We start from the raw sequence: 24,952 nt of genomic DNA, 5'->3' as shown, positions 1-24,952 counted from the left end.
GCAGAGACCAGAAGATAACTTTTTTGAGATTGTAAACTAGTGCTAAGTGGGGGAAAGCCAAGCTGGCCGTGTTGTCAAAGCAAAGAAATTCAAGAAAGGTTCATTGATTTCACCCCCATCCGTGTAAGTTTTCAGAGGAAAACAAATTGAAATTACTGGACTTGGATGGAAGGATTAGCATGAACTGTGTGAATTGTGGGTCTTCTGTCATTAACATAAATCTCATGGGTACTGATGGACAGTATATATGTTAACTTAGGTCTGTCTGTGTATCAACATGATGCAAAAACAAATATACATATCCACTGTCAAGAGGAATATCTGAGAAGTTTTATTGGTGATAGAACTGAGCAATTCAGCAAATAACACAAACAATATGATTCCATTCACACACTAAGTTTTAAATATATTTTATCCCTGGTTTATTATATTTTTCTGTAGCAGCACTCCTCACTGCAAAGACAGTACAACCTACTATAAGCTCCTTGAAACAGGCTGTGCCAGTGCTGAAAGTAGTGGTAATTTTGGAGGAAAAAAATTATTTGATTTTATATTTAATTATCTGAGTAATAAATATTCACGTGATTAAAGGTTATAGAATCATAGCATCATTAAGGTTGGAAAAGACCTCTAAGATCATCAAGTCCAACCATTAACCACCGTGTTCACCACTAAACCATATCCCCATGTGTCACATTCATCTGCCTTTTTAAAACCACTTTTCTGGGCAGTCTACTCCAATGTCTGGATACAAACATGAAGGCATAGTAGATGTTCCACTGCTGGCCATGCATTCCAGTAAAAAGATGCCTATGGCAACAAGATGCTCGTTTGACCCTGAGTAGCCCTGGAATAACTGGCTCATAGGAGCACAGTTAACATATTTAATGCCTGACAGTCTATTTTCATAGTTTCATACTGAACATACAGATTGCTGTGTTTCACAGCACTCTTCATGGCATCACAGAAAATTCCTATTTGAATCACTGGATCACTCATTAATAATTAGTTAATTGCAGGATTGAAAATACTTGAGCTCTGACATAAAAGCTACCAAAACACAGTAACAGATCTATCTAACTTTTAACTCATCTTAAGACTATTACCTGGAAATCTGAGCAGATATTTCTACGTTTTTTTCCACTGCCAAGAAAACTGGATATTATTATATTTATAAGGAATTATATAGGAATATAGCATCTAAAATACTTTGGGAATTAAAAACTCATCTAAAACTCGTCTTACTAATTAATTTGAAAGGAAGGTGAAATAAAAATGTGACTATAGCTTAGGATTTAGGGGAAGTTTCTGTTAAAGTTTAAGTGTTTCTGATAAGGAAAACCACAGTCTTAGAGCAGAGAAGAAGGTGACAGACATCAAGGAGTCTAACTTATGTATTCTTAACAGTGATCTCTGATACCATTTAATTTTTTCTGTCCTTTTTCCCTTCCCTTCCCTCCCCTGCCCTGCCCTTTCCTTCCTCAGAGACTTTGCCCTTTATCACAGTATTCCCATGAGATATACTAGGGATATTTTATTACTAGATTAAAAAAAATAAATAAATAAAATCTCTACACAAGTCCAAGTGGTAATTCCATAATGGCAATTTTAAGGATACCCATTTTATAGGGGTTTCTCCTCTTGGCACTGTGCGAGGCAAAGTGCAACAGAATGCAGCCATTCTTGCTGGCTGCACAATTTATGATCCTGCAGCCAGCAGATACACACCACAGCTTAGTCACAATCAAAAAGAAAGAAATTAAAAAAAGATGCAATAAACTGAAAATAAGTTAAGGATCAGAGATGACAAGCAACTGAACCTGAAGGCCTACTATGATTCCATAACTAATCATAGAGCTAATTCAGTTGGTGGATTTATAAGTAGAAAACTACCATCTAACTACAGGGACTTGATTTTACCATTGGCAGCAGTAAGACATAAACTTGGCTACTTTGTACAGTTCAGATGTCCTTCATTTTAAAGGGATTTTGGGAAGTTGAATGATTACAGGGAAGGACCACAAAAATGATTTAAGGACTAACAGTTGCAGCCCTAGAGCTACTTAGCTTTTCAGAGTGTAGTTTGAAAGGTGATTATAGCATTTAACTCCCAAGAGAAGTGGTAGGCTCTTAATTTTTTGTTGTTGCCAAACCATACCTTGATGACTTCCCTTCTGAACAATTTATTTTACACCAATACATTTTAGACCAATACATGTTTTTGGGCTCAGGAGACAAGAAAGTGAGTGAAAATTGATGTAATAGATTGTGCTACATTTTATGGTGGCTGCTACTAATCTAAAGGTTTCCAAATCTTAGGAAATAATACAGTTAATAAGATAAAATACAGCCACAGGAGTAAGAAAAGTTGAAAAAATGCTACAGTATTCACCATTTTTCTGTATGTTAGATATAGATGGAATACAAGGTGACTGATCTTGTAGTAATAACATGTTCAGCACTGCTGCATCTCAAAAATCATTATATCCAAATTTAAAGCATTTAATTATTATGCCTAAATTTTGACGATAGATTCAGACACATTAGGTCTATTTTTTCTAGATAGTTGATAGAGGTCTCCTTAAATGTCACTGAAATCAAAGTGCTACTACTGTTAGTTCAATAGCTTCTCATTCAAACTTTCTACCTCTCTTCTACTTGGCAATAGTTTAAAACAAAAACAAAATAACACTAGTGAAAATCAATCTGAAAGAAAAAATGGTCATTAATATTTTCATTAAAAAATTGTCTTTGCTACATGACTTTGAAGGAAGAACTGTAAAATGTTGCTCTGTAACTAATAACTCTCTTCACCACAACATAATGGAGCAGTAAATCAGCAGAACAGGGAAGAAGATTTTTAGGTTTGAGGTTTTTTAGTAAATAGTTTATTCTTTTCTTCTGAATACGTAACACATACTCAGGGTAGTTTGTAATATTAATGGACACATTAATATTATATTGAGTGGTGGAATCAGTATTTTCTCCACTACACTGGGCTATATATTCCTAAATAGTTGAACCCAGGTGCATGTCCTAGATTTGAGTTACAGGTGCATGTCTCACTCATGTCCTTACTCAACTTTGAGGCAAGCCTGAGGCACACAGCTTCTTGTCACCACGTTCTGGACATAGGGAAGAAAAGGCTGAGGAGTAACAGGAGAGACCTGGCCAAGTGCCCAATGCAACCACACATACTACAATACTTATGTAGCCAGTGTGACATAAAATGCATTGGAGAAGGCCACAGATGTTGAATTAGCAAATTCATCAGTAAGATCCATTCATGGCTTCCAATAACTAAACTGAAAAATAAAAGATCAGAAAAGCATTCCTGATAACTGTGCTGTCAAAGAGTTCTAGAATTTGGGAGATGTGCAAAGAAAAATTGTTTCTTAAGCTTTCTTTTTTTTTTAAATCTGCAGTAATCTTGCATCTAATTTTCTCTTGAGTAGAGCCACCAAGAAGCACAAGTAATCATCATCCGTTCATAGAATCTATCTCTGTTATGAAATACTTCTACATGCTTCTTCTAATTCCTCCTGAGATACTGGCAGCAGACAAAATTATCACTTCTTCTCTTTCATGTGAACTCCTTAAAATTAAATCAAGTCACTGTCAGTAATTTTACTGCAGTAACAATTTTCAAGCAGAGACCTCAATGACTTCAATGAACGTTAAAAGCCAATGGACCAATAAAAGTTACACATCAGGTTGTACCACTCTTCTTACTTAGTTTCTGTTTATATCCACAGACCTTCACAGGAGTGACTGACAAGAAGCAACTCCAGACAATCCTATTTATGTGCAGGACTAGTGAAGAAGCCCTACAAACTTGCTCAAAACAATGTCAGGGGCTCCAAAAGAATTTCATCAACATAGGAACCATTAGTTCCATTAAAGAAACAAAATGGCATCTTTTTAGAAGGGAAACATGACATTGCTATGCAATGCTGTCACCTCTCTTCCTCTGTTTTTGTATATTGTTTCCCTACTTATCTGACTGCCAGTGCTGTGATGAGTGAAATATGCTAGTGAGATCAGAACTAAACTCCAGGATTATTTTTATGAAGGAAATATGTCACTTCAGTTTCTTGGTTATATCAGAGCCTCAAGATGGTTTTAAGTTGATTCTTTGGAAAATCATCATGTAACAGAGTCGCTGCTTTGCGACAATATAATGATTTTATCACTGCTAAATTACCTCTTCATGTTAGAAAAGGAAGAGAAAATCAACTGCCACAATTTTATTCCACCTATCAACATAAAAAAACCATCTTATAGGGATAGCTGTCCAAAATGCTTTGCAGAGGCATCAACATAAATTACCTTTCATTCAACCACAGATGCATTATTATTATCAGCATCAGCATCGTTGTAATTATTTACTGGATACAACATATATACCTAAAAGTTTGAAAGCCCAGAGAACACATTCAGTGATCCTTGCACTTTGTGTGTGGATGCAGTGGTTTAGATACTGGTTTGCTGGGGTTTTTTTAATTGCTGACTGTACACTTTCTGCACTGTCTGCTGGAAAACCATCTATCCACATAGTATTCTCCATCACTGATTTCTAGTTTTAAAGTGAATAACAGGTAAGCAAAACCAAATACCCTTTAAGTAGTCTGTCAAGTAGAGACAATTGCTACCATTGTCACAGCAATCTCCCATCCTTGTAGGTAAGGGACCATGGACAATGATTGTAGGAATCAGACTGCAGGGGATAAACATAAAAATGGTATAAGAACCTTGTTTTAAAACTACCATTTGGATTACGTGGGGTTTGTTTTATTCTATTTATTTATTATTTTACATAATGTACTCATTCCTCGAATTCTTTACTCTTTCTATTTAAGAGCTGGAGTCTTGCTTCTAGGCACATTCCCTTCCTCCTTACCTGCAAAGTATATAAAGCTTTTGTTCTTGCCAGCCTGCATTAAACATTGCAATACAATTATCCTCTGTCACTGGACTGTTATCTCAGGGAATTGAATTAGACTTCCTAGTTTAGAAACATCAAATTATTTACACAAAATATTATAGTTGAAACAGATCCAGTTTAAAGCATTAAATGATGGTTAGGGTAGGAAAGACTAAAAAGATCAGGTCACTGATTTAAAACAGAACTAAAAGTTGAATTTGATCCTGAGGGTACCTGTTGAGAATCATATCAAGCAGGTTATTGCCTATTCAGAAGTACAGAAAATCAGTTTTTCTTTTAGCCTTGTCTCTAAATTGCAGCTGTAAAAGTTTCCTCAAGAAAGGTTTGTTTTGGACCAATAGCAGTTCTGTGGGAATTTCACTGTCAGTTTTTCACAGGTACAAGTTATCAGAACTTTTGGTTAAGAAATATGAAACAGCTTTAGATGGATGTTCAAAAACACCCCTGATAAGTCCCTTCTGTTTTGATACCTTACACATAAGGTTACAGGGGCAGAAAGGGAAGCATTCAGCAAATCACAGAATCATATAAATTGGTTCTTTTCCTGAAAAAGGTGCAATATATTTCATTTCTCACTCTTTCAACACAACCCAAAACCCTTTCTTGCAGAAAAGACTGTCTTAATTTGTGTATTGCCCTTATAGCTGAAACACAAAATTATCAGTTAGCATGTCCTATGCACTTTAAATGGACATAGTTTGTTATTTAAGATTACTCTGTCAAGGGTATGTCAATACATCTTTCATCCATGAAAGCTTTTTGTTATATAGTTCTCACTGTTCTAGGCATAACCTGATTACAATTTAAATTTTCTTGATATATCTGGATTTTACTTGCATCACCACTCTAAATTGTGACAAGAAATCAACATGGAACAACACTCAACCACATTTCCAGAGTAAAATATCCCCCAATAGACTTAGGAGTTTTAGGAGTTTTCCATTGGTACTTACCCCATAACTAGATGTTATTTCTTACCTCCACCCTCCAACATATTCCCATCAGTGCCCATTCACCTCTCACTCCTCTGACCATGAAAGTCTCCCCATTAAACAGGATGAAAGCTGTTGCACCACCCCTCCCTCGTGTCTGAATTTAGAGGGTCAGTTGCTTTTTATGTGCACCTCAAATATGTGCAGTTTTAAAGCAGCTTCCCACCAAGGGCAGCTTGTGCTACATTTGAGGTTGAGCCAAGAGAGATCCCCTCTCCCTGGGATCCCTGAGCACTCCCAGGCCCCCTTGTGTGTCCCGTGGCTCCCATGGGAATGTTGAGCACCCTCAGGTCGGGGGGGGCCCTAAGCCAAACTTGCTCCCACTGGCATCACAGCAAAACCTGGCTGGATTCAATAGGATGGAAAGGAACCCAAAGGATGAAAATATGAAGATAATGCTGTGGAATGCTGTTGCTGACTAGTTGCATTTGAATTTAAAGTGAGGAAAAGATGAAGGGAAAGAAAAAACTTTGGTAAGAGTTATAAGATGCTATGTTTTCCATTCCCAGTACAAGGGAGTTTTCACTTCCTTGCCAGAAAGAATTGTAGTGTCTCTTGTCATTACTCTATTTCATTATTTAAATTCAAATAATTTCTGAAAAACATTTCTTCCCTTTTCCCCCTTATACATGCTAAAATATAAAAAGGTAGAGATAAGTATAAAATCCAACCTTTATTCCACTTTGAACAAGCTTGTGTATATCCAAAAAAGGTTCCTTGAGTATGTCTCCTTCGGGAGTGAAAATCTTCACATATCCTTCTTTCTCAAGAATGAAGAGGCGATGGGATCCATCCCCACAATGTACTGCTCCAACAGGCTGCCTTAGTCCACTCACAACTTCCTGAATACAGAAGCAGTTGTGCTTGTGTTTTCTAAAGAAATTTAAAGAAAACATGAGACGTTTCTTCTTTTTCATAACTGTGACACAGCAATGTCCCTAAAAGATAAAATTTCTGTTCTGCAGTGATACTAGAAAGTTTATATTAAAACCAGTTTTATGTATTTAAATATATAATCATATATCCAGAATAAATTACTTCCTTGAATGCAGGGAAGCAGATAATACTGAGAATCAGTTTGAATTCCACTTGAGCAAAATTTGGTCTGTGTACAAGAAAGAGAAAATTAAATAAACCTAGATCCAATATGTAGACGAATGGGAGAGAAAAAAAAATTGGTAAAAGAAGAGAATAATTTAGAAACACAGAATTTCTACCATAAAATAAACATACTAAATTTCATCACTTTGACAAAATTTGGCTTCTAAAACCCATTTAAAAATAATGACTTACAATAGGATAATCTAATTTAGTTATTTTCATGAAGAAAAATACACTATTGAAATAAATTGAAGACCATGAAATAAATATTTTACTAATAAACTTATTGTAGTTGTTTACAATAAAGTAAAGTAATATTACATTCAGGTAGAAATTACTTCCCAGAACTGTGTATGATCCACAGGCTGGATAATAACCAAGATCCACAGGGTGGATCAAACCAGGATTCTAACACCTTTTCAGCAAGGCAAATATCAAATGGTACTGAAATGTTGAAGTTAATGTAACTTTCTCTTCTGATGTACACTAGCAGCAGCAAAAGAAAGTAACATCTGGAAAACACAGCTGCTGAGCATAAGGACATACTGAGCTGTTTCACTGTGAAAACCACAGGTTTTTGGTTGTGTTTTTTTTTTTCATATTAAACAGCATTTATCTTTATGAACCTGTTGATCTCTTCCTCTTTGTCATATTCTTCCATGTGGTCCAGGGAGTTAGAGGCTGGCCCTCGCACTTGTTTTCTTGGAAAATCTGGAAAGCACACACCACCATCTTTTCTTGCATAGTAATAGCAAAACTCATCAGCTGTAGTTTGGAGAAAACCTTAAAAATGCAAAAGAGCATACAAATATTTAGTGTGTTGTCATGTCTGCAGTTTAGTGTCATCAAACTCATCTTTAAATAGATTACAGTGGAAAAAGAGGTCATTTTAAACAAAGCACTATCTGCAAAAAAAAAGGCCTGCTCTGAATAAACACAAACTATTACCTTTTTACAGTTTATTCGTCTGATTTGTATTAAACCTGATTTCAGTGTGCTTATGTGAAAATACCAATTCGTTCAAAATGACACAACAATTCACTGACTAAAAAATTAAGAGACAAAGCTCAGAGTTGAGGCTATGATAGACTTCTCCCTGATTTTAACCTATCAATCAAGTGTAGTATCTGCAGTAAAATAGCTTGAGTAGCTTCGGTGTAACTTTTTTTTTTTTTTAAGTGGCTTGTTGTCATCAAAATCTCAGTAAAGACTTTGGTAAAAGGCATGAAGTAAAGAGTGTGGAGTGCTGCCAGCAAAGGGCATCGGTTTGAGAGGTGAATAATCACCAGTCAGGTGAATCTCAGAAAGGCAGAAGTGCTGCTGCAAACTGCGCCGGGTTGACATGCAGGTGGCCTCTGGCTGATTCCCAGCATCGAAGTGGGTGAACACAGTGTCCTATCATGAGGTCTAGTTTCTCAGCCCCCAAACCCTCATGAGGGGGATATGCCTCATGCTGCACTGGAGCTGGCTTGGATGAAAAGTGGTCTTTAGCTTTTAGGTTAAACTGAGAAGGAGGTCGAAGGCCCAGATAAACAAGGAGTTGGTAAAAAATGAGGGCCTTTGAGGAAAAAGCCTGCCACTACTGCTATTACACTATGTTTAATGACATAAAAAGTATCTATTTCTGTTCACAAACCTATTTTGTGTAATTGCTATCCAGTTTTTAAGCACAAGTATTAAATCTAAGAAGACAGAGTCTGGCTAGTTATACATGTGCTATGTTATTAGAACGTGAAGATAATATGTCTTAAGTTGCCTTCATTCCTTTTTGTATTATTGGCAACTGTCTTAGGATGTACTGCGGTCCAGGACATAACTCATAGGATACACAGAATTAGCACTTAATTGGAATTAGAGGCCTAATTTATGCATGGCTTTACCACTTGTGAATAATGCAGTAATCCATAGGTCTTGGCCATAAAACCTCTGGCTCATAATGTACAGTAAGAGCTGATCAGGGACAGCTGTGTTTCATTGGAAGGTGCCAGTTTCTTTTAAGCGAAGCTTTTTCAGAAACATTATCAGTTTTGACGAAATTTTAGTTAACATGATGTTTCTGGTCCAAACTCAAACTTCTGGTCTAAATGAGAAAGAAACAGACAGCAAACCTCATATCACTATACTCCAATGTCTTGTAATTAGGGTGTTTCATTAGGAGGAGGAATATTCAGGTCAATGCCCCTCATCTGTCAGGCAAGAGTTTGACCCTAAGTCTCCCATTTCCCAAGTAAATGTCCTAACAACGACTTTATTAGCTATCCTGGGGTGGTCTCTCTGTGGCTTTCTTCATGGAAAATTTCGAAAGAGTTCAATTTCTTCCTTATGTGGAATAGGAAAATTTTTTAGATCCCAGAATTTTTGTGGAGTGGAAAGCCTTTCCCACCCAACTATACTTCTTTTCATATACATCTTCCTTTAAAAATATTGGAAAAATAACATGACAAAGCCTGCCCTTGGTTTCTATAAAATAATATCTGGAAACACATGTTAGTGTGTTGTGGTGTAAAAGTTTAATTACCATGATTTGGAGCTTCAGTAAATTTCATCTCTGAGGAGCTGGTTTTAATTTATAGTAGTTATTTGGAGAAATGGAAGATATAATTCCAAGTGGAACAGCGGAAGAGGAACGCTGATATAATCACGGAGTACTATTCCAAGGCTTGTAGATATAAAGCCAAAATCAAAGGTAATCTAAAATCTTGCTGTTGAATTATTTGACTTAAGAATACAGAGTTTTGTCTTTAATAATTTATTTCTCTAGGCACAGAGGGTCATTCAAAAAAATGCAACAGCAAATTAGAGGTGTACGATTACTAAGAATTTCTAGAATTTTCCAAGTATACCATCTACTATTTACTATAGACAAATTACTCTTGGCTTGAAGGGTTTCTTTAGTCAGGGAAGCTGAGAGTATATTGTGATCACGTTGTTCACTTGGTACATGTCCCTTTCAAATAACAATCAGGTGCAAACTCACTTGACTAGTGCAATGCCTTTTCTTATATGTAAGACTAATCCCATTTCCTTATGAAATATTTTATCATGCACTTAAGTACATGTTGCACTGCAGTTGCCTTTTGCTATTTAGCAAGCCCATCAGCAGGTTCCAAGAAAGGATAAGGCTTATGTTCCATTTTCATTACAAATGCTTGTAAAAAAAAAAACTGAGAAAAATGTTGCATTACTGGAAGGAATGTAACCTCTGTAAATACAGTTTCACCTGTGTATTAAGAGTGGAATTTTGTTATTTTGTTGTATAAAAACCATAGTAACTTACAAAAAAAAAAAAAGAAAAAAATTTGCATGTGTTATGTATGCTCAATTTAACATGCTAACAGAATCACTGAAGGCAGTTAGAAAAACATTTGCTTCTACTCCCTATCTACTTGAAGCCATTTAATGTCTTCTGTCTCGTGCTTAGATTGTAAGGTCTTTAGTGTAGTTTGCCATTTTGTTCAGCATTTGTACAGTGTCCAGAAGAATGGTCCCTGACAAGTGCCCCTAAGCAGTAGAACTGTTTGGAGGGAAAAAAAAAAAAAAGATCATTTTGCTCAGTCAAATACAGCTCCGTCACTGTCCTCTGTGAGAACTGTGCCTAATAAGGACTGCAACCCTTGGTCCTGTGTGAATTTCTGTACTAACTACTTTATTTTAAAACTCATACATATTATTGCAAATTTCCTACCATCTGTGTACGTGTTGACAGAGCAGTCCCTGTGTTAACAAAGAAAATTGAAATCACAAAGGAAGATTAAACATCATGTTTAAGTGTCAGATTTTGCACAGGCTTGCATTTCTGTGCTTTTAAAACTTTCTGTCTTGCAAACAAGAATCAAATGACAGGCTTTTCAGTTAAGGCAGTTACAGTGAAAGCTTTCTGTATTCCCCTTTATAAAACACTGTGGGAATAAGTTGCATGATTACAAGCCTTTTCAAAGGAAAACTTCTTCTTTCAGCTGATCTCCACCTCCTCTCTCCACTTGTATTTGCATTCAGTTGTTCCTCACACCGTATCTGCCTTCCTACCCTACATTCAGCAAATTCCATTTTGCTGGATTCCCTGCTTATCCATTCCCTTGCCTCTTCTCTTTGATATACAACTCCAGTGTCGTGGTAGCCCCTGTCCCAGTCTTTACAACAAATGAAGTTCCTATTCACTCCCTTTCCTGTTTGCACTGCACACAGGATCGAGTATCATCCACTCCTCTGAGTAGACTTACCCTGGCTTTGGGGACATTTGGAAATCAGGCTCACCTGCTTTATTTCTGCTGTGACCTTGAGCACACAGTTCAGTATTGTGCAAAAGAAGCATTTTCCTGCTTTGGGGGTTTTTTTCCTGATTTGCACTTTTGACAGCTAGATGTGAATTTGTTCACAAAAAACCCGCATTTGCCTCTCTCTTCTCAACTGCCAGTGAAAACCAAATCAAAGACATGATTCCAGACTGACTGTTTCAAACTGTACTAAGTCCATTGGTAGCTCACATCATTTCCTATTGGTTTTCAAGTGACCAGTGGCCCTTTTCTCATACTCAGATGTTGCATGTACCTGCACATGGGCAGTGCCAGGGTTAATCCCCTTGATGCCCTTGTTATCAGTAGCAAAATTATGAACCACTACTATTTTTTCTGCAGGTTGACTATGTTGACTGTGACTATTAATCAGTCACGTTAGAACTTCTGGGAGTGCTGTGTGAGTTGTAGAATTTCTTAGAATTCCAGCATTTGGGGGTGGGGTGCCCCTGTTTGTTGTTAAAAAAATCCTATCAAGCATCTGTTCTTGTAATGCCTGGATTCAGATCAGGGCCTGGATCTGAATTCACCCACAATCATCTGGAACCCATTCCTTCAAATGAAAATAATGGAGAACAGACAGTTCAAAATCTCTCCCATGTCCTTGAATGGCACTGTGGCTGTGGCACAGGTTTGTTCCTTAGAATATGCCACTTCCACTGGCATGGATCAAGTTTCTGCTAATGTCCAAAGGCAGAATCAGCCATGCCTTTCTTTACTTGCTACATTAATAATAAATATTAGACAGTCTTCCCTTATGACCTTGTAAAACTTAAAATTCCTGTCGTTTAAAGATACTTCATTAAACCACTTAACTCCAGTGTCTCCACCACTAATCACTTAAACTGAGGCTTACAGTAAAGATTAGATGAGAAATAATCACAACAGTTACCTGGAATGAAGCAGGGAAGTTCTAATCTCATAGTCTTTGTGAAACATTACACTCTCCTGCCTATCCACACAATCCTAACAGCTATTTTTATTATTCTGTTTGAAGAAAGAATAGGGTCCCTTTTTCTCTGAATATTCCTAAAGAAGTCAGTGGAAGTTACGATACAGTCATAACTGGTGGGTAAACTGCTGTCTTCAAAAGAGTTAACCAAGCATCTGCTACAGTTTTCATCTTTGCAAAAAGAGACAGAACAATAAATGAATTTTTGAAGCTAACTCAGTCTTGGTTAATATGTAGTGCTAAAATTTCAATCCCTGAAAAGATGCTTGCTATCTTAAAATGCTAATAATATTTCTCATTTGTGCGGGACTTAAGGGATAAAATTATTTTTGTAGTCAGCAATTTCCTTAAACTCCGTTGTATTGGTGTTCAGAAACAATTAGCACTCCCTAATGGAGGAAGAGTAATTATTCGACTTTTTAACAAATGCACAGTGAATCATTGCCAGAGACCTTGGGTTTGGGGGCCTGTTAATTTTCAACTCTTTGTTTAATCCTCCAGGCTAAGCTGAAAACACAGCTTCCACATTTTCTATTTTTTTCTGTCTTTCACAATAAATATTATTATGGATATATGAGTCTCACAAGTAAAACAGAAACCTCAAATAAGTTGTTATTGTAATTATTTATATTTCAGAATGTGTAAGACTATTAAACTATACTAAAATCCTGTAGGCCATCTTCTCAAAAAGAGGGACCTGGATCTTAATGAACACCTTCGGGAATCCTAGAATAGGTATCAGCAACCATAGGTACCAGTCAAGTCACCAAATTAACCCTGCTGGTGGATGTAAGTATGCAACAACTTTTTGTTAGCACAACCTACTTTCAGAACAAGTATTTAGAATGATTATTAGCATCTGATTGATGTATGAAAAATCCTATTTTAACTGATGCTGAAGTATGTAAGCTCTTTTCCTGCAAAGCACAGTGCTCTGCCCAGTGCTAAAGTTATGCTTTCATCTGGTTATCTTTCAAGGCAACCTGGGTGGTCACAAAAAGCACTTGACATCTTGATGCACTTCAGCAGTTTTACATATACACAAACTTTGTAGAAAAATAAATTTGTCATTCGTCACCACATATGTTGATCTGAGGAGCGAGGTTCCTGTGGCTACAGCTCCTGTGCTGCTCAGCCCTTTCTCATTCTCTCTCCCTCCCTCCACCTCCTCCTTCTTTCTCCCTTTTCCCTCTTTCACTTTTTTCAATTAAACAAATTGTTTCCTCATAAACACAGAATTTCACAGAACAACTATGAGGGTCTTGCTCTGCAGAATATGATAATCATTTGCACTAGCTACAAACTCATGTCAAAAATGTCTTTGTGTGGACTTCTTATATGGGCCAAACATTTAGAATATCTAATCTGTTATCGCTGTTCAGCAGGCAGTCTTGGCAACTATGATCTATTCTGCTTTGCTTTGGGGAATGTGATAAAGAGCAAGAAACAGCTGGTTTAAGAAAGCCTTAGAAACATCTCTTAGTTTATAAAGACAATAATAATATTTTCATATTTGAATGGGTTGAGATACATGTTAAACCACAGTAAAGGGAAAATGTAAGTCAATTCAAAATATTTTCCCAAGTCAATAAAAGAACACTGCAAAAAAACTCTTGTGCTCTTGGGATTTCAGAGAAAACAAGTACACACTGTACACATGCAATTAAAAAACCCTCCTCCAAATCCCATCCACTTAAACTATCCCCTTTACTCAAATATGTTTATATTCTATTACAGAGATGTGTTCCTATGTAAAAAATGACTACTCACAAATTCATTTTTCGTCTCATTATCAACTCTTTTTTCCAGTCTGCTGGTAAAAAAAAAAAAAAAAACCACACAAAAAAACCCCAACAACAACAAAAAAGAAATCTCAAAAGAAATCTCAATCAATTTAATTATTTTCTCCTGTGTGGCATTGTTTGTAAGTAGTGTTTGGACAGCGAAAAAAGCATAGTTTAAAAATGACAGTCTTAAACATATAAATAATTTACTATTGAGAATACCAAAGATGTTATTTAACGTAATAGTGTATTAAGACAGTGTTTCTAAAAGAACCATCTTCTGCGGTTATTTTGTTGATACAGTTACAAGTGATAGCACACATTTGGTGACTGCCTTAGACAAGGCAGGGTAAATTCTGCTTTTGGTTATGTCCAGCTAACTCTACTGACTACAGTGAGGAAGTGTTAGGTTAGTTAAGAATTTGGTCGTTAACAGAACGTTGGAAGTGATTCAAAGATCACAGAAGTCTATCAAATAGCTCCCTTTGATTTCAATGGGCTTTAAACCCTGTGGAAAAAAACATCAGTTTCTAGGGTAACAAAACCAGAAAAAAACACTTTACTCATCAGCTTTTAGAGTCTAAAGCAAACAGCCACGACCTTCTATTTCTTGCATTTTAGAGCAATCTATTGTTTAGAATAGCCTTTTGGATGGCCAACTGTTTGTTTGCATGATTTGAATTAACACCCAAATATTCCAGCAAAGGTAAAAGTTTCAGGTGCCTTTGACAACAATCAAGCCATGTGTGTGTGTCATGGAGAGTTTAACAGGAGGGTGGCAAGAAAGTGCTCAAAATATTTACCTCCCTACATAAGATCCACTGTGAAGGCTGAAACATTCTGTCTCTGCTTGGGCAAAATCCCCTGGATATAAATGGGAATTTATCCCAATTAAAAGCCGGATCTATAACCGCTCAGGCAATATCAACATACCAAAACAGACATCTTTTAGCCCCGTATTTTGTTATAGGTTTTACCTGGTATGTGACCTCTGCAAGTATAATAGAATTCTTTACAATAGTCTCTGCACAGGTAGGGAAGAGTTAGTTCTCTTTCAGCTGTTTCCCCTTTCTCAGGTGAGTGGAATAGGTTCTGAGCGTGAGGTGAGCAGTGTGCACATTTGATTTCCTCCAGTAGCTTCGCACATTCTGTGTTGTTGGTAACAGAAAGTATCTGCAAGCCACAAACCAGAGACAAATAAACATATGACCTGTTCCCCCATCTTACACAAAGGAAGATTGCATGACCTAATGTAATAAACAATGCTAGTGGGACAAATATAGTTAGTATCAATGCATTTTGTTTCAAGTGCAAATGAAATTACTATGAAACGTGCAATATGCCGTTAGTACGGTGAGATTTTCATTTCTCTGATTTCTTACATAAGATTCTATAAGAACCTTATATAAGATTCTATAGGATTTCTTATCTGAGCTTGCTTCTCAGATAAGAATAATAGCACTGAAGTTATTTTAAAGACTCATGCCTGCCATCTCTTAATCATATAGGTAATCTCTCAACTAGAGAGATATGTATATAAGGAGGAGTTATAGCAGCAGGCCTCTTATCCACTTCTCTTATGAGACATACCTACAAATCTAACTTGTAAGGTGTTTAGAGGCAAAAAATTAAAAGTCCTACCATCAAAACACATCAGGAAAAACATGTCTAGGTATGTGTAAATAGGTATATCTTGAACGACACCACTGCCTGGCTACTGAAATGACTGCTGTGGAACTGAGCAGGTGCCGTGGATTTTTCATGCTCTAAATGCTGCTCTGCTTTTTACTCTCTCTAGTGCAAACTACTTGGGAGGCGGGAAGACCTGTGTGTTTTCAGACATATCTTTCTACAAGTGAAAAAGTAGAATTTGTAACATCTTGTTTGCGTCAATATTGAATCTGTAACTTTGTCCTGAAAAAAAGAGCATATATTATGTATGCATAGCACTTGAAGAAGCATGAAACCACGACTGATGATGTGTTTAAGTAAATACAGGAGCCTAAGGAGCGCAATGTCATCAAATCGTGAAAAATAATGGAAAACAGCATAGTTGTCTTTATTAGCTTTTGAATGCAGTGCACTTTGTTAATCTATTGTTAACCACATGGATTGTTTTTTGATCATTCATCCCAATGGTGGGTAGTGGGAAATGTGTTCCCTCTGTTGAGATTGACTGAATCTGATCCAATGCAAAAACAAAGGTCAGGTTCCTTCTGCCAGTTATTTAACAGAGTTATAAACAAGGACTGTAAGACACTTAGGTTAAGAAATATTAATGTGGTAAATATTTGTGTTTGTGAGATTTGTAAATAGCATTTTGAAAACATTGCTAGTTTTGCTATAGCTCATATCTCCTGAGTTGATTTGTAGAAGGACTTTCCAATGTCATTCTCTTGCAACGTAACATTAAAGGGGAATTATCTAATTTACTTCTGAAAAAGTAAGTTATTCAATGCAGGAAGACTCCTGATATGTTTGAGTATGCTGTCTCCTACATCTGTTCTCTTCTTGGATGCTGTACTTTGATAACACAGTTCTGAACTCATCCTTTTATTTACAGATCATAACTACATGATTTTCAAAAGCTTGAGAGAAATGCACTTTCCGTTGTTTTCAGCAGATAGGTATTCAAAATATTACACAATATATGTACGGCCTGTACGTTTAAATGAAATTCTGGTTAAAACAACCTTGATTTAGAAGGCAAACTCTTCCCAGGAAAATTTAGTCTTACCATACATATATTGTCAAAAGGCCATCTGAAATGTGTACTAAAGTTTAATGTTGTAAGTTGGGACCCTGATTAGGACACCATTTGGCTTCTATCCTTATTCTCGATATGCTGCCACTGGCGTCAAAAAGAATTCCTCCAGATTTGCCAGGATCATTAAATGCAGTAAATGTTCTGTTCTTGAGACTGTTCTCACACTATCCACTATCCTCAGCTTCATAACACCTGCAATTCAGTAATGTGATTAACATCTGCCCCATATATTGTTTATTATCTCTCTTCAGACCCTTCTTGAGAATATAACTGTCTCACATATTTTGGAAAGGGTTTGTTTTCTCTCTCTCTCTCTTTTTTTTTTTTTAAAAAAAACCCCTTTAGGACAGTAATCAATTAATTGCATGTTGCATGTATGGCAGAAGGCTTGCATTGGTCCTGAATTCTTTGGGGAATTCTTTTCATGGCTGCAGGTTCTTCTCTCCTGAAAAAGTTTAGTTTCTTTTTGCTAGATTGCTCATTTGAGCCATAGCATTGCAACTGTTAACCTTAGTCTTCTTGAGTTTTGTATGTTGTACTAGATATGGTAAATGTAGAGGGAAATGCCTTGAAGTCAAGAACTAAAACCACAACGATAACTAGAATAAACTATAACCAAAATACATAACAACTAAAACTTTGAGCTTGACTTAATACTGCCTAGGACTGCAGTCCAGGTAGTAAAAAATAGACTTGACATGGTTGCAGTAATCCACTCTGCTGAGGTAATCTGCATGAGCTGCACTTTATTAAGGGATGCTGTGATTCTGATGGGAAGGGGCCTGTATAATTCATTCAGGTCATTGTCTGCCAAATAGAACAAAGTCTGAAGCCAACAGGGGATGACTAAAAGCACTATCCATAAATGCTACTTTTAAAGAACATTATGTCACTTCTCTCCTGAAGTAAGGATGAAATGGCCCATTTGGGTGTTTCCACCAAAGGAAACTGTACCTTCAGTACAGACCCTTCAAAGTACTTGCCTACATTCAGTAGTATCACCTGGTTTGCAGAAGTCTCAGATGTTTTCATCAGGGAGCTCATCTCAGGCAGTAGGCTTTCTTGTGGTAGCACTATGACGGTGTGTTTAGAAGTACAAGTAAACACGAGGTATTACTAGGTAATTATTCAGTGTGCTTCATGAATTAACTCCACAGTGATGCAGATAGAAAACTGTACTTCTACTGGAAGACTCCAGAACACATTGTGTACGGAGGGAGGGGGAAGGGGGAGGGGAAATAAATTACAGGATAGCAAAGCTAATTTACTGTTTCTTGTGGAAAACTTAATTGACGTTGCCTGGTGATACAGGCTTGCCAACATTTCAGTCCTCAAAGTTAAGACAAAAGGATCCTAATCCCCCTGAGCAGCTGCTATCCAGGAATTAACCACAGGAATTCACCCCCTCATGTCATTTCTGGAATGAATCTTGGTCATATAATAGCTAATCGGAAGATTAAGGAAAGAGAGTCAATCAATTATCTGAAAATCAAGTACAATGTTACTTAACTTTTAGAATGCTCAAGGAAAATAGGGTGGTAACATTTCCTCTGTGTGAGGTCTGATGTGTAACTCTGTCCTGGCTTGGAGATAGGACAACCTCTCTCTTCTGAATTTCAGTAAATCAATAATGTATTTATCCTGGAGTATATTAAAACAGTTTTAAGTGAATTCTGAAACACTTATTTGAATTAAGCTTTTTGGATGTCTACTTTGAAAGTGACCTTAAAGATGACAATGGCTTTGGTCTTTTGAAGAAATGTAAACTAATTTCCTCCTTCAATTTTTAAAGTCGTATGTGAAACCATCAAACTGCAGTGGTTTAAACTAACTGTGCTCTGGAAAATATGTAAAACTTCCAAACATTTATTGCAACATGCCTAATAATGATTATGCCTGCTGCTGACTAATTTACAACATCTGTAAGATCATCCTTTAATCTCTAGCCACATGAAAGTAAAATGGGTAGACTAAAGGTAAGATAAATCCTGGAATGCACAGGAAAACATAGCATACTAAAGTGGTTTATCAGCAAAAGGAAGAGTGCAAAGAAGAAACAGAAGATGACACAATAGACAGAAAATCTTTAAGATTAATATTGTCATCTGTTTTGTGTACTCTGTCATATCTAGTTGGAGAAAGGCAGTATAATTTTGATGCTAACAGAAAAAAAGCCAGTGAAATAAGTCATTGCATTAAGCCATATTTGATATACAAGCATTTATGTCTAAAAATCATGTGCTGACGAGATTGTTCAGCTGTTGAGTTGAACATATGCCTCTTCTGTATTATAGTGCTGGATTATGTCATTAAAGAGTTCGGTTTCAATTTTAGGGTAATATTTAAATAGATCATTGTACTAAGGCAGCTGTTAAAGGGACCCCAAGATGAGTTATTTGTTTAGTTGGATGTGTTCAACAATAGCCTTTGTTCATGAAAGAGCCAGAGCAAACAAATGATTGTAAAAGGGCACACTTGAAAACAATTACTTTTCACCCATTCCTTGACAGCCTTGGCTGTGAAACCATCCAAGGTAGAGAGGACTTCTTTGCCTGTCAGACTGCAAGCAAACTTTTAGAAAAACTGATATTACAATGTTTGACGGGGATGTAGCAGCCCTTCAAAAACAAGGGGATATTGCAGAAAAATAAAAGACAGAGTTAAATGTCAACAGGATGCAAATATTGTACTTGAGCCAGTGCAATGTTGTATCTGCTTATTACGGTAGCTCCATTTTTTTTCCCAAAGCGGCAGGCAATGGTGGTCTTTTCATTATAAGCATAGATCAATACTTTGATCAAAAATTCTCGAAGACCCAGCATCTTAACCAAGAAGCTCTTATGAGAATGTCTACTGAGCCTGCTCAATTAATTAATTTTTTTTTTTCTTTTAAGATGGTAGCACTCAAGTTTCTGTTAGTGGCATAGCCACTCCATCATGTAGGTATATTATGGCTTTAAAAAAGTTGATTTTGGAACTGTAGTAGAACGCAGTTTAAAAATGTGCTTTTAGAAAAGTTACATTCAAATGTGTCCCATAATACTTTGCCATGTCTTTTACAGAATGACCACCTCATTCTGTCAAGTATAAATGACATATACTTTGACATTTTTTCTAAATATATATTGGTATGATAAAGCAGATTTATGAGTTTCATAAGCATTAATCTTTAGTGAAAAAAGTCTGATTTTACAACCCTGTAAAATAATATTCCTTAAAAAGTGTAATCCATGTTAAAAAAAAAACAAACACAAACAAAAAACGAAATCAAAAAACCCCACAACCAATAAAAAGCCCAAATAAACAGGTTCAACAGCTCAGAAATAGATACTGTGGCATATAAGGTCACTTCCTCACACTTATGTCAGGTTTTTAGTACCGTTAGTAAAAGAAAAACCTACACTCAAAAGGAATTGAAAGATTTTTTTTTTTAAGGAATAGTAAGAAGAGAATAAACCCTTCAACTACATTGAGATGGAAAACTAACCAAAATTGAACTTCCAGTTTACTGCCTTCAACCAGTTACCACAAGGGTCTCCAAGCATTGAATAATCTCAGTAGCATATATGCCACCGAGACATTGTAAACAGGGTGAATTAAGGACATATTTTCCAGTCTTGATTCTTTTATTTCCTTTTTTTTTTCTTTTCTCTTTTTCTCAGCTAGATCTTTCAGGTTATCTGTGTGTGGTTAGTTTATAGTTTAAATCAATTATCACACAGGAGCTTAATGACACTGTCTCTAGACAACATGAAGAAATATATCTGCCTTGAATCTCAAACTGCTGCTGCATATGGTATGAATAAAGAGAGATCTGCAGCTGAAAACCTGCAGTAAGACAGTTCTCACTCATCTGGGAATAGAGGGGGTAGGACAAATGCTCCCTCAAAAGGCATGAACATTTGGACAGAGCTGGGGACTGAAGGAGAATGATGTTCTCCAGTTTCACCCATTAGTGAACCAACTAACAAACACAATGGTGTTGTTGTTATTCTTTTGCCATAAGCAACAGGACTCTGTGTGTGGGCAGCAGTTTAGTGGGGAGGAGGATAAGTCGACCCCTTTTTGTCCTATTGATTTTTTCCTATTTGCATGACTTGAGCAAATTAAATGATGCAATATGGCTTTTTGTTACAAAACAAAGTGAGAGATACCACCCAGACACATATGTTGATTCGTAGAAGCTGTTTACATGAGAATGGAGTGAAATCTACCGTGAACTGAGCATAAAAATTCGATTCAGGCTGGGTGTTTTTTTTTTTATTATGCTTGGGCCAGCAAGACTGAAACACAAGTTTTCCAAGAGTCTCTCAGACCTTGACAACTACAGAGTTGTAACTGAGGAATTCTTAATTAAACCTAAACCAGGATGAAATATGGGGGGGGGGAAAGAAAGAAAGAAAAGGAATAATAATAATAATTAAAAAAAGGACACCTGATTGTTTATTTCACGTGCAGTGACTCTTAATGACATTATTCAGCAACTTCCCTCCCTGTGCGTACCCCTGGATGCAGCACTGGCCATCACAGCAGAGCTTATCAAACACAGTCCTGCGGGTTAGGTACCCACGCGTTTGAAAATCTAAGCAACAGGCTGATAAGCAGAATTTAACTTGCTAAAGGATGCAGAGAACTTGACGATTTTAAGAAATCGGTGGGCAGAGGAGGTGCTTCCCTTCACATGACCGCAGCTTGAAATTGGGCAGAGAGGCTGCCAGGTAATGTGAAAAGGCAGAGTGTCTCACGGCACCTGGTGCGAGGCACCGGTCCTGGGCGAGAGCCGTGAGACCGGAGTCCTGCAGCGGAGACTTCGGGGGTCTTTCGCCGCTGGTACCTGTAACTGTGAGTAGCACCCGGGCCCCGAGGCGGCTGGAGATCACAGAGTGTTGCTACACCGGCATCAGCCGCAATCCAAAACCCCTCCTAACTTTGCTCCTGCGGAGCAAACTGGACACGAGTCTTCAGCCCAGAAAAAAAAGCCAAGCCGGATGGCACCGCCGGGCGAAGGCAGAGCCCCCTCCGCTGTCGCTGCCCGGGCGGCGGCCGGAGCCCGTCCGGCTCCTCCGCCCTTCCCCGCGGCCGCGCCCGGGCAGCGGTACCTGCGGGCGGCCCGGCCCCGCTGCACCGGGACGGGGCCGGGGCCACCGCCAGAAACTCCGGCGCTGCGGACAAGAAGTAACTCGCAGGCAGAGCCGCCGGCCGGCACCGCGCTCCCCCCGCGGAGCGCCCGTCCCCTCCAGGGCGCGGACCTGCCGCGCTCCCCGCGCCTCCCGACGAAGCAGCCCCGCGCCAGGACCACGTCCCTGCCGCGCCCTCGCCCCCCGGGCAGGAACGGTCGCCCCCCGCCGCGGCATCGCCCCCACCCGCGTGGGAAACGCGGCAGGTTCGCGGCCGGTGCGTGGCTCCACTCAAAAAAATAAGGAAACAACTCCAAAAACCTCCCCCCACCCACAGCCCAGCGCAGCCCCAGGTGGTGCCTACCTTCGCCTCGGCGTGCGGCAGCCCCTGCGGCTCGGAGCGGGAGCAGCAGGACAGGCGTGGGTAGAGGCCGCGGCACATCGCCTCCCCGCCGCCCGGGGCCTCCGGGGACAGCACCCGCCGGTCCCGCTTCTTCAGCCGCCGCGGCGGGGTCCCGTTGAGGCACCTTCTCCTCCGGGCGCCGCTCTCCCCAAACTTGGCATCCCCCTCGAAGAAGCACAGAACCACGGCCACCAGCAGCAGCTTAAACGGCAGCATCTTGAGCATCATGCCTGAGGGAGCGTGTGAATGCACCCAAACCGGGGATGGGGGGGGTGGGTGGGGGGAGAAGGAAGGAGGGGAATCCCACTGACTTTTCTTTGCACTTCAGATCAGGAAACCACCTCCCTCCCCCAGAAGGGGAAAGTCTGGAGGAGAATAATAACAGTAGCGGTTAGAAAGCCGACGGAGGAACAGCACCTCGGCCACCCCTCGCTTCTTCCAAAAAGGCGGACGCGAAGAGGCAGGAGCGGGGGACCGAGCCCCCCCGAGCCCCCGGCGGGAGGATGCTCGAAGCCGGCGAAGTTGTGCGAGCGGCACAGGTTTTAGCAGCTGCCGCTGCCGCGCCGAGGCGCCGAGGCTCGGGGCGGGCCGGGCAGCGGGCGGCGGCAGCAGCAGCCCTTCACTTGTCGTCCCATAGGAAGGGTGTCCCCGCGGCGGGACTGCGGCGGCGGCCGGGCCGGGCGATGCCCCCTCCGCTGCTGCTGTTGCTGCTGCTGCCGGCGGCGGCTGCGGCTCGCCCGGGCTCTCATGTTTCGCTCCCTCTTTTCTTCTTCTTTTTAAGCGGCGCGCGGGGAGGTGCTGCCACCGCGCGCCCTGCACGTCACCCGGCGGCATCCACCGGCCGCGCGTGCCGCCCGCCGGGAAGCGGGAGCGGCGGAGGGGCCGCGCCCGCCGGGAGGGAGCGGCGCGGGGGCGCGGCGGGGGCGCGGGGCAGGCGGCACGCCCCGCCCCACGGAGATACCCCCCCACCACCACCACCCAAAGGGGGTCCGGCTGCCCCTTTTCTCCCGGTGGAACGGGAGCCGGGCCTCCCGGAGGGACGGAGGGAGGAGGCGGGCGCCTTCCCGCTCCCCTGTCTCGGCGGGAACCGGTGGAGCCGCGTCGGTGCCCGGTGGAAGGCGAGCGTCGTAGGTGGGTCCTGCGCCCCCGACGGCCGAGGCGCCCGGGGCAGGGCTCCCTCGGCGCTCGGCTCTGGGTCTGCTCGCCCGTGCCCGCCCATTGCCCCTATAACTCATCCCCGAACGCCAGGGAAGGTTCCAGAGGCGTGGGGCCAAGCGCGGGGCGGGCATCGACGGCGGGAGGTGCCCTCAGCTCCGGTGGCTTTTTCCAGCGGAGCTGCGGAGTCGTTACTGCCACCGGAGTTGCCGTGGGTTCTCAGACCCCTCGGTGTCTGTGAGCGCAGTGACACTCACGGCTTCGCTCTGACCGTGATAACCAAAGTACAGCCTGTTGGTAATGGCGGCATGGAGGCCGTTTCTAAAGGTGGGAGGGAGCGGGATGTGGAGGAGTGAGCATCGTCCTGGTGTGCCGAGAACGGGAGACCTGTGTGTGGGAAGAGTGGGATGAGCCGAGTACTTTGCTTGGTGGCAAGAGAGCACCTGCTTGACCAGAAGCCAACCAAAAAGGGAAAGGCTAGCCCAATGTGAGCAGGGGGGAAATGGATTTGGGAAGAAAAACATTGGAAGCCTAGAGAAGCCGAGCCCAGGGTAGAGGCCGAGAACGCTGAGAGCAGGTGCTGCAGAGCCCCACAGGTGGGAAGAGGGAGCTGGAGGAGAGGAAAGAGGGGAAGCCCTCGGAGGTGGCTGAAGTGAGGGTGCAGCTACTGCCACTGACTTGGGGGTAAAGGGCAGCTGGATAAATAGAGTCAGAGGTGTATTTAGAGAAAAAATTGGCTTGTACCCAAAGAGCTCCCTTAGCAAGGAGAAAGGGAAAGAAGTATTGCATGAATGTGTGCTGATGTGTACTAGTGTCTCTAAACCAACTAGGCCCTGTTCCTGTTCACCTCCCATTTGTGTTTCACCAAACAAAACTAGTCTCTCCATATTTACATTTGAACTCTTACACAGTCCATACTGAACTAAATAGGAGTTTGGTATAGATAAATGGTACATCAGATAAATTATTTAGTAGACATAAAGACTCTTTCCCCTCAAGTACATTTGGGAAGGTTAGTGGTTCCTTTAACTCACGTCTTGACTCTCATTTGACTGACAGTGCTCCCAGCCAAGGTGGTGTTCACAACCAAGGACCGAGCCACATCCACATGAGTGAGGGTGTCCTGTGGTGCAGCTTGGGCCCCAGCACTCATGTTAATGAGAGAAATAAGAGTGTATTCTGGTGATACAGCATCCTGCTCTGTAGTTTTAGAGAAAAGTACTGCTTTGCAATCCATGAACTTGTTCTATGAGCAACCTGACATGGCAGAACTGTAGCAATGTAGCTCTACTACAACAGCTATGCCCTTTTCATTGCTCTGAGTTATTACATAGATTATTTTAAAATAAAAGTGAGTCTGGTATACATCAGAGTAACTGTATCAGAAAAAAGTCACTTTTATTCCCAAGCAGACTCCCTACAGAGGGTTACTTTGGCAGAACTG

The 24,952-nt window shown here is 40.2% G+C and overlaps 1 protein-coding gene across 1 annotated transcript in view; it reads right to left on the bottom strand.

The window, feature by feature from the left end:
- HHIP (hedgehog interacting protein) overlaps nt 1-22,890 on the bottom strand; it is a 73,709-nt gene extending 50,819 nt beyond the window's left edge. The window contains exons 1-4 of the mRNA XM_027652826.1: nt 22,315-22,890; nt 15,044-15,239; nt 7,665-7,821; nt 6,609-6,810 (exon numbers count right to left, since the gene is read on the bottom strand). Of these exons, the coding sequence (XP_027508627.1) occupies nt 6,609-6,810; nt 7,665-7,821; nt 15,044-15,239; nt 22,315-22,581 (822 nt within the window). The 5' untranslated portion in view covers nt 22,582-22,890. The remainder of the gene's footprint in view (nt 1-6,608; nt 6,811-7,664; nt 7,822-15,043; nt 15,240-22,314) is intronic.
- Between the last annotated feature and the right edge of the window lie 2,062 nt (nt 22,891-24,952).

The sequence above is a fragment of the Corapipo altera genome, unplaced genomic scaffold, assembly GCF_003945725.1.
Source record: "Corapipo altera isolate COAL_440 unplaced genomic scaffold, ASM394572v1 69, whole genome shotgun sequence".
Classification (NCBI taxonomy): Eukaryota; Metazoa; Chordata; class Aves; order Passeriformes; family Pipridae; genus Corapipo; species Corapipo altera.
Note: the sequence above shows the minus strand (reverse complement) of the source record. Positions and strands in the feature narration are given on the sequence as shown.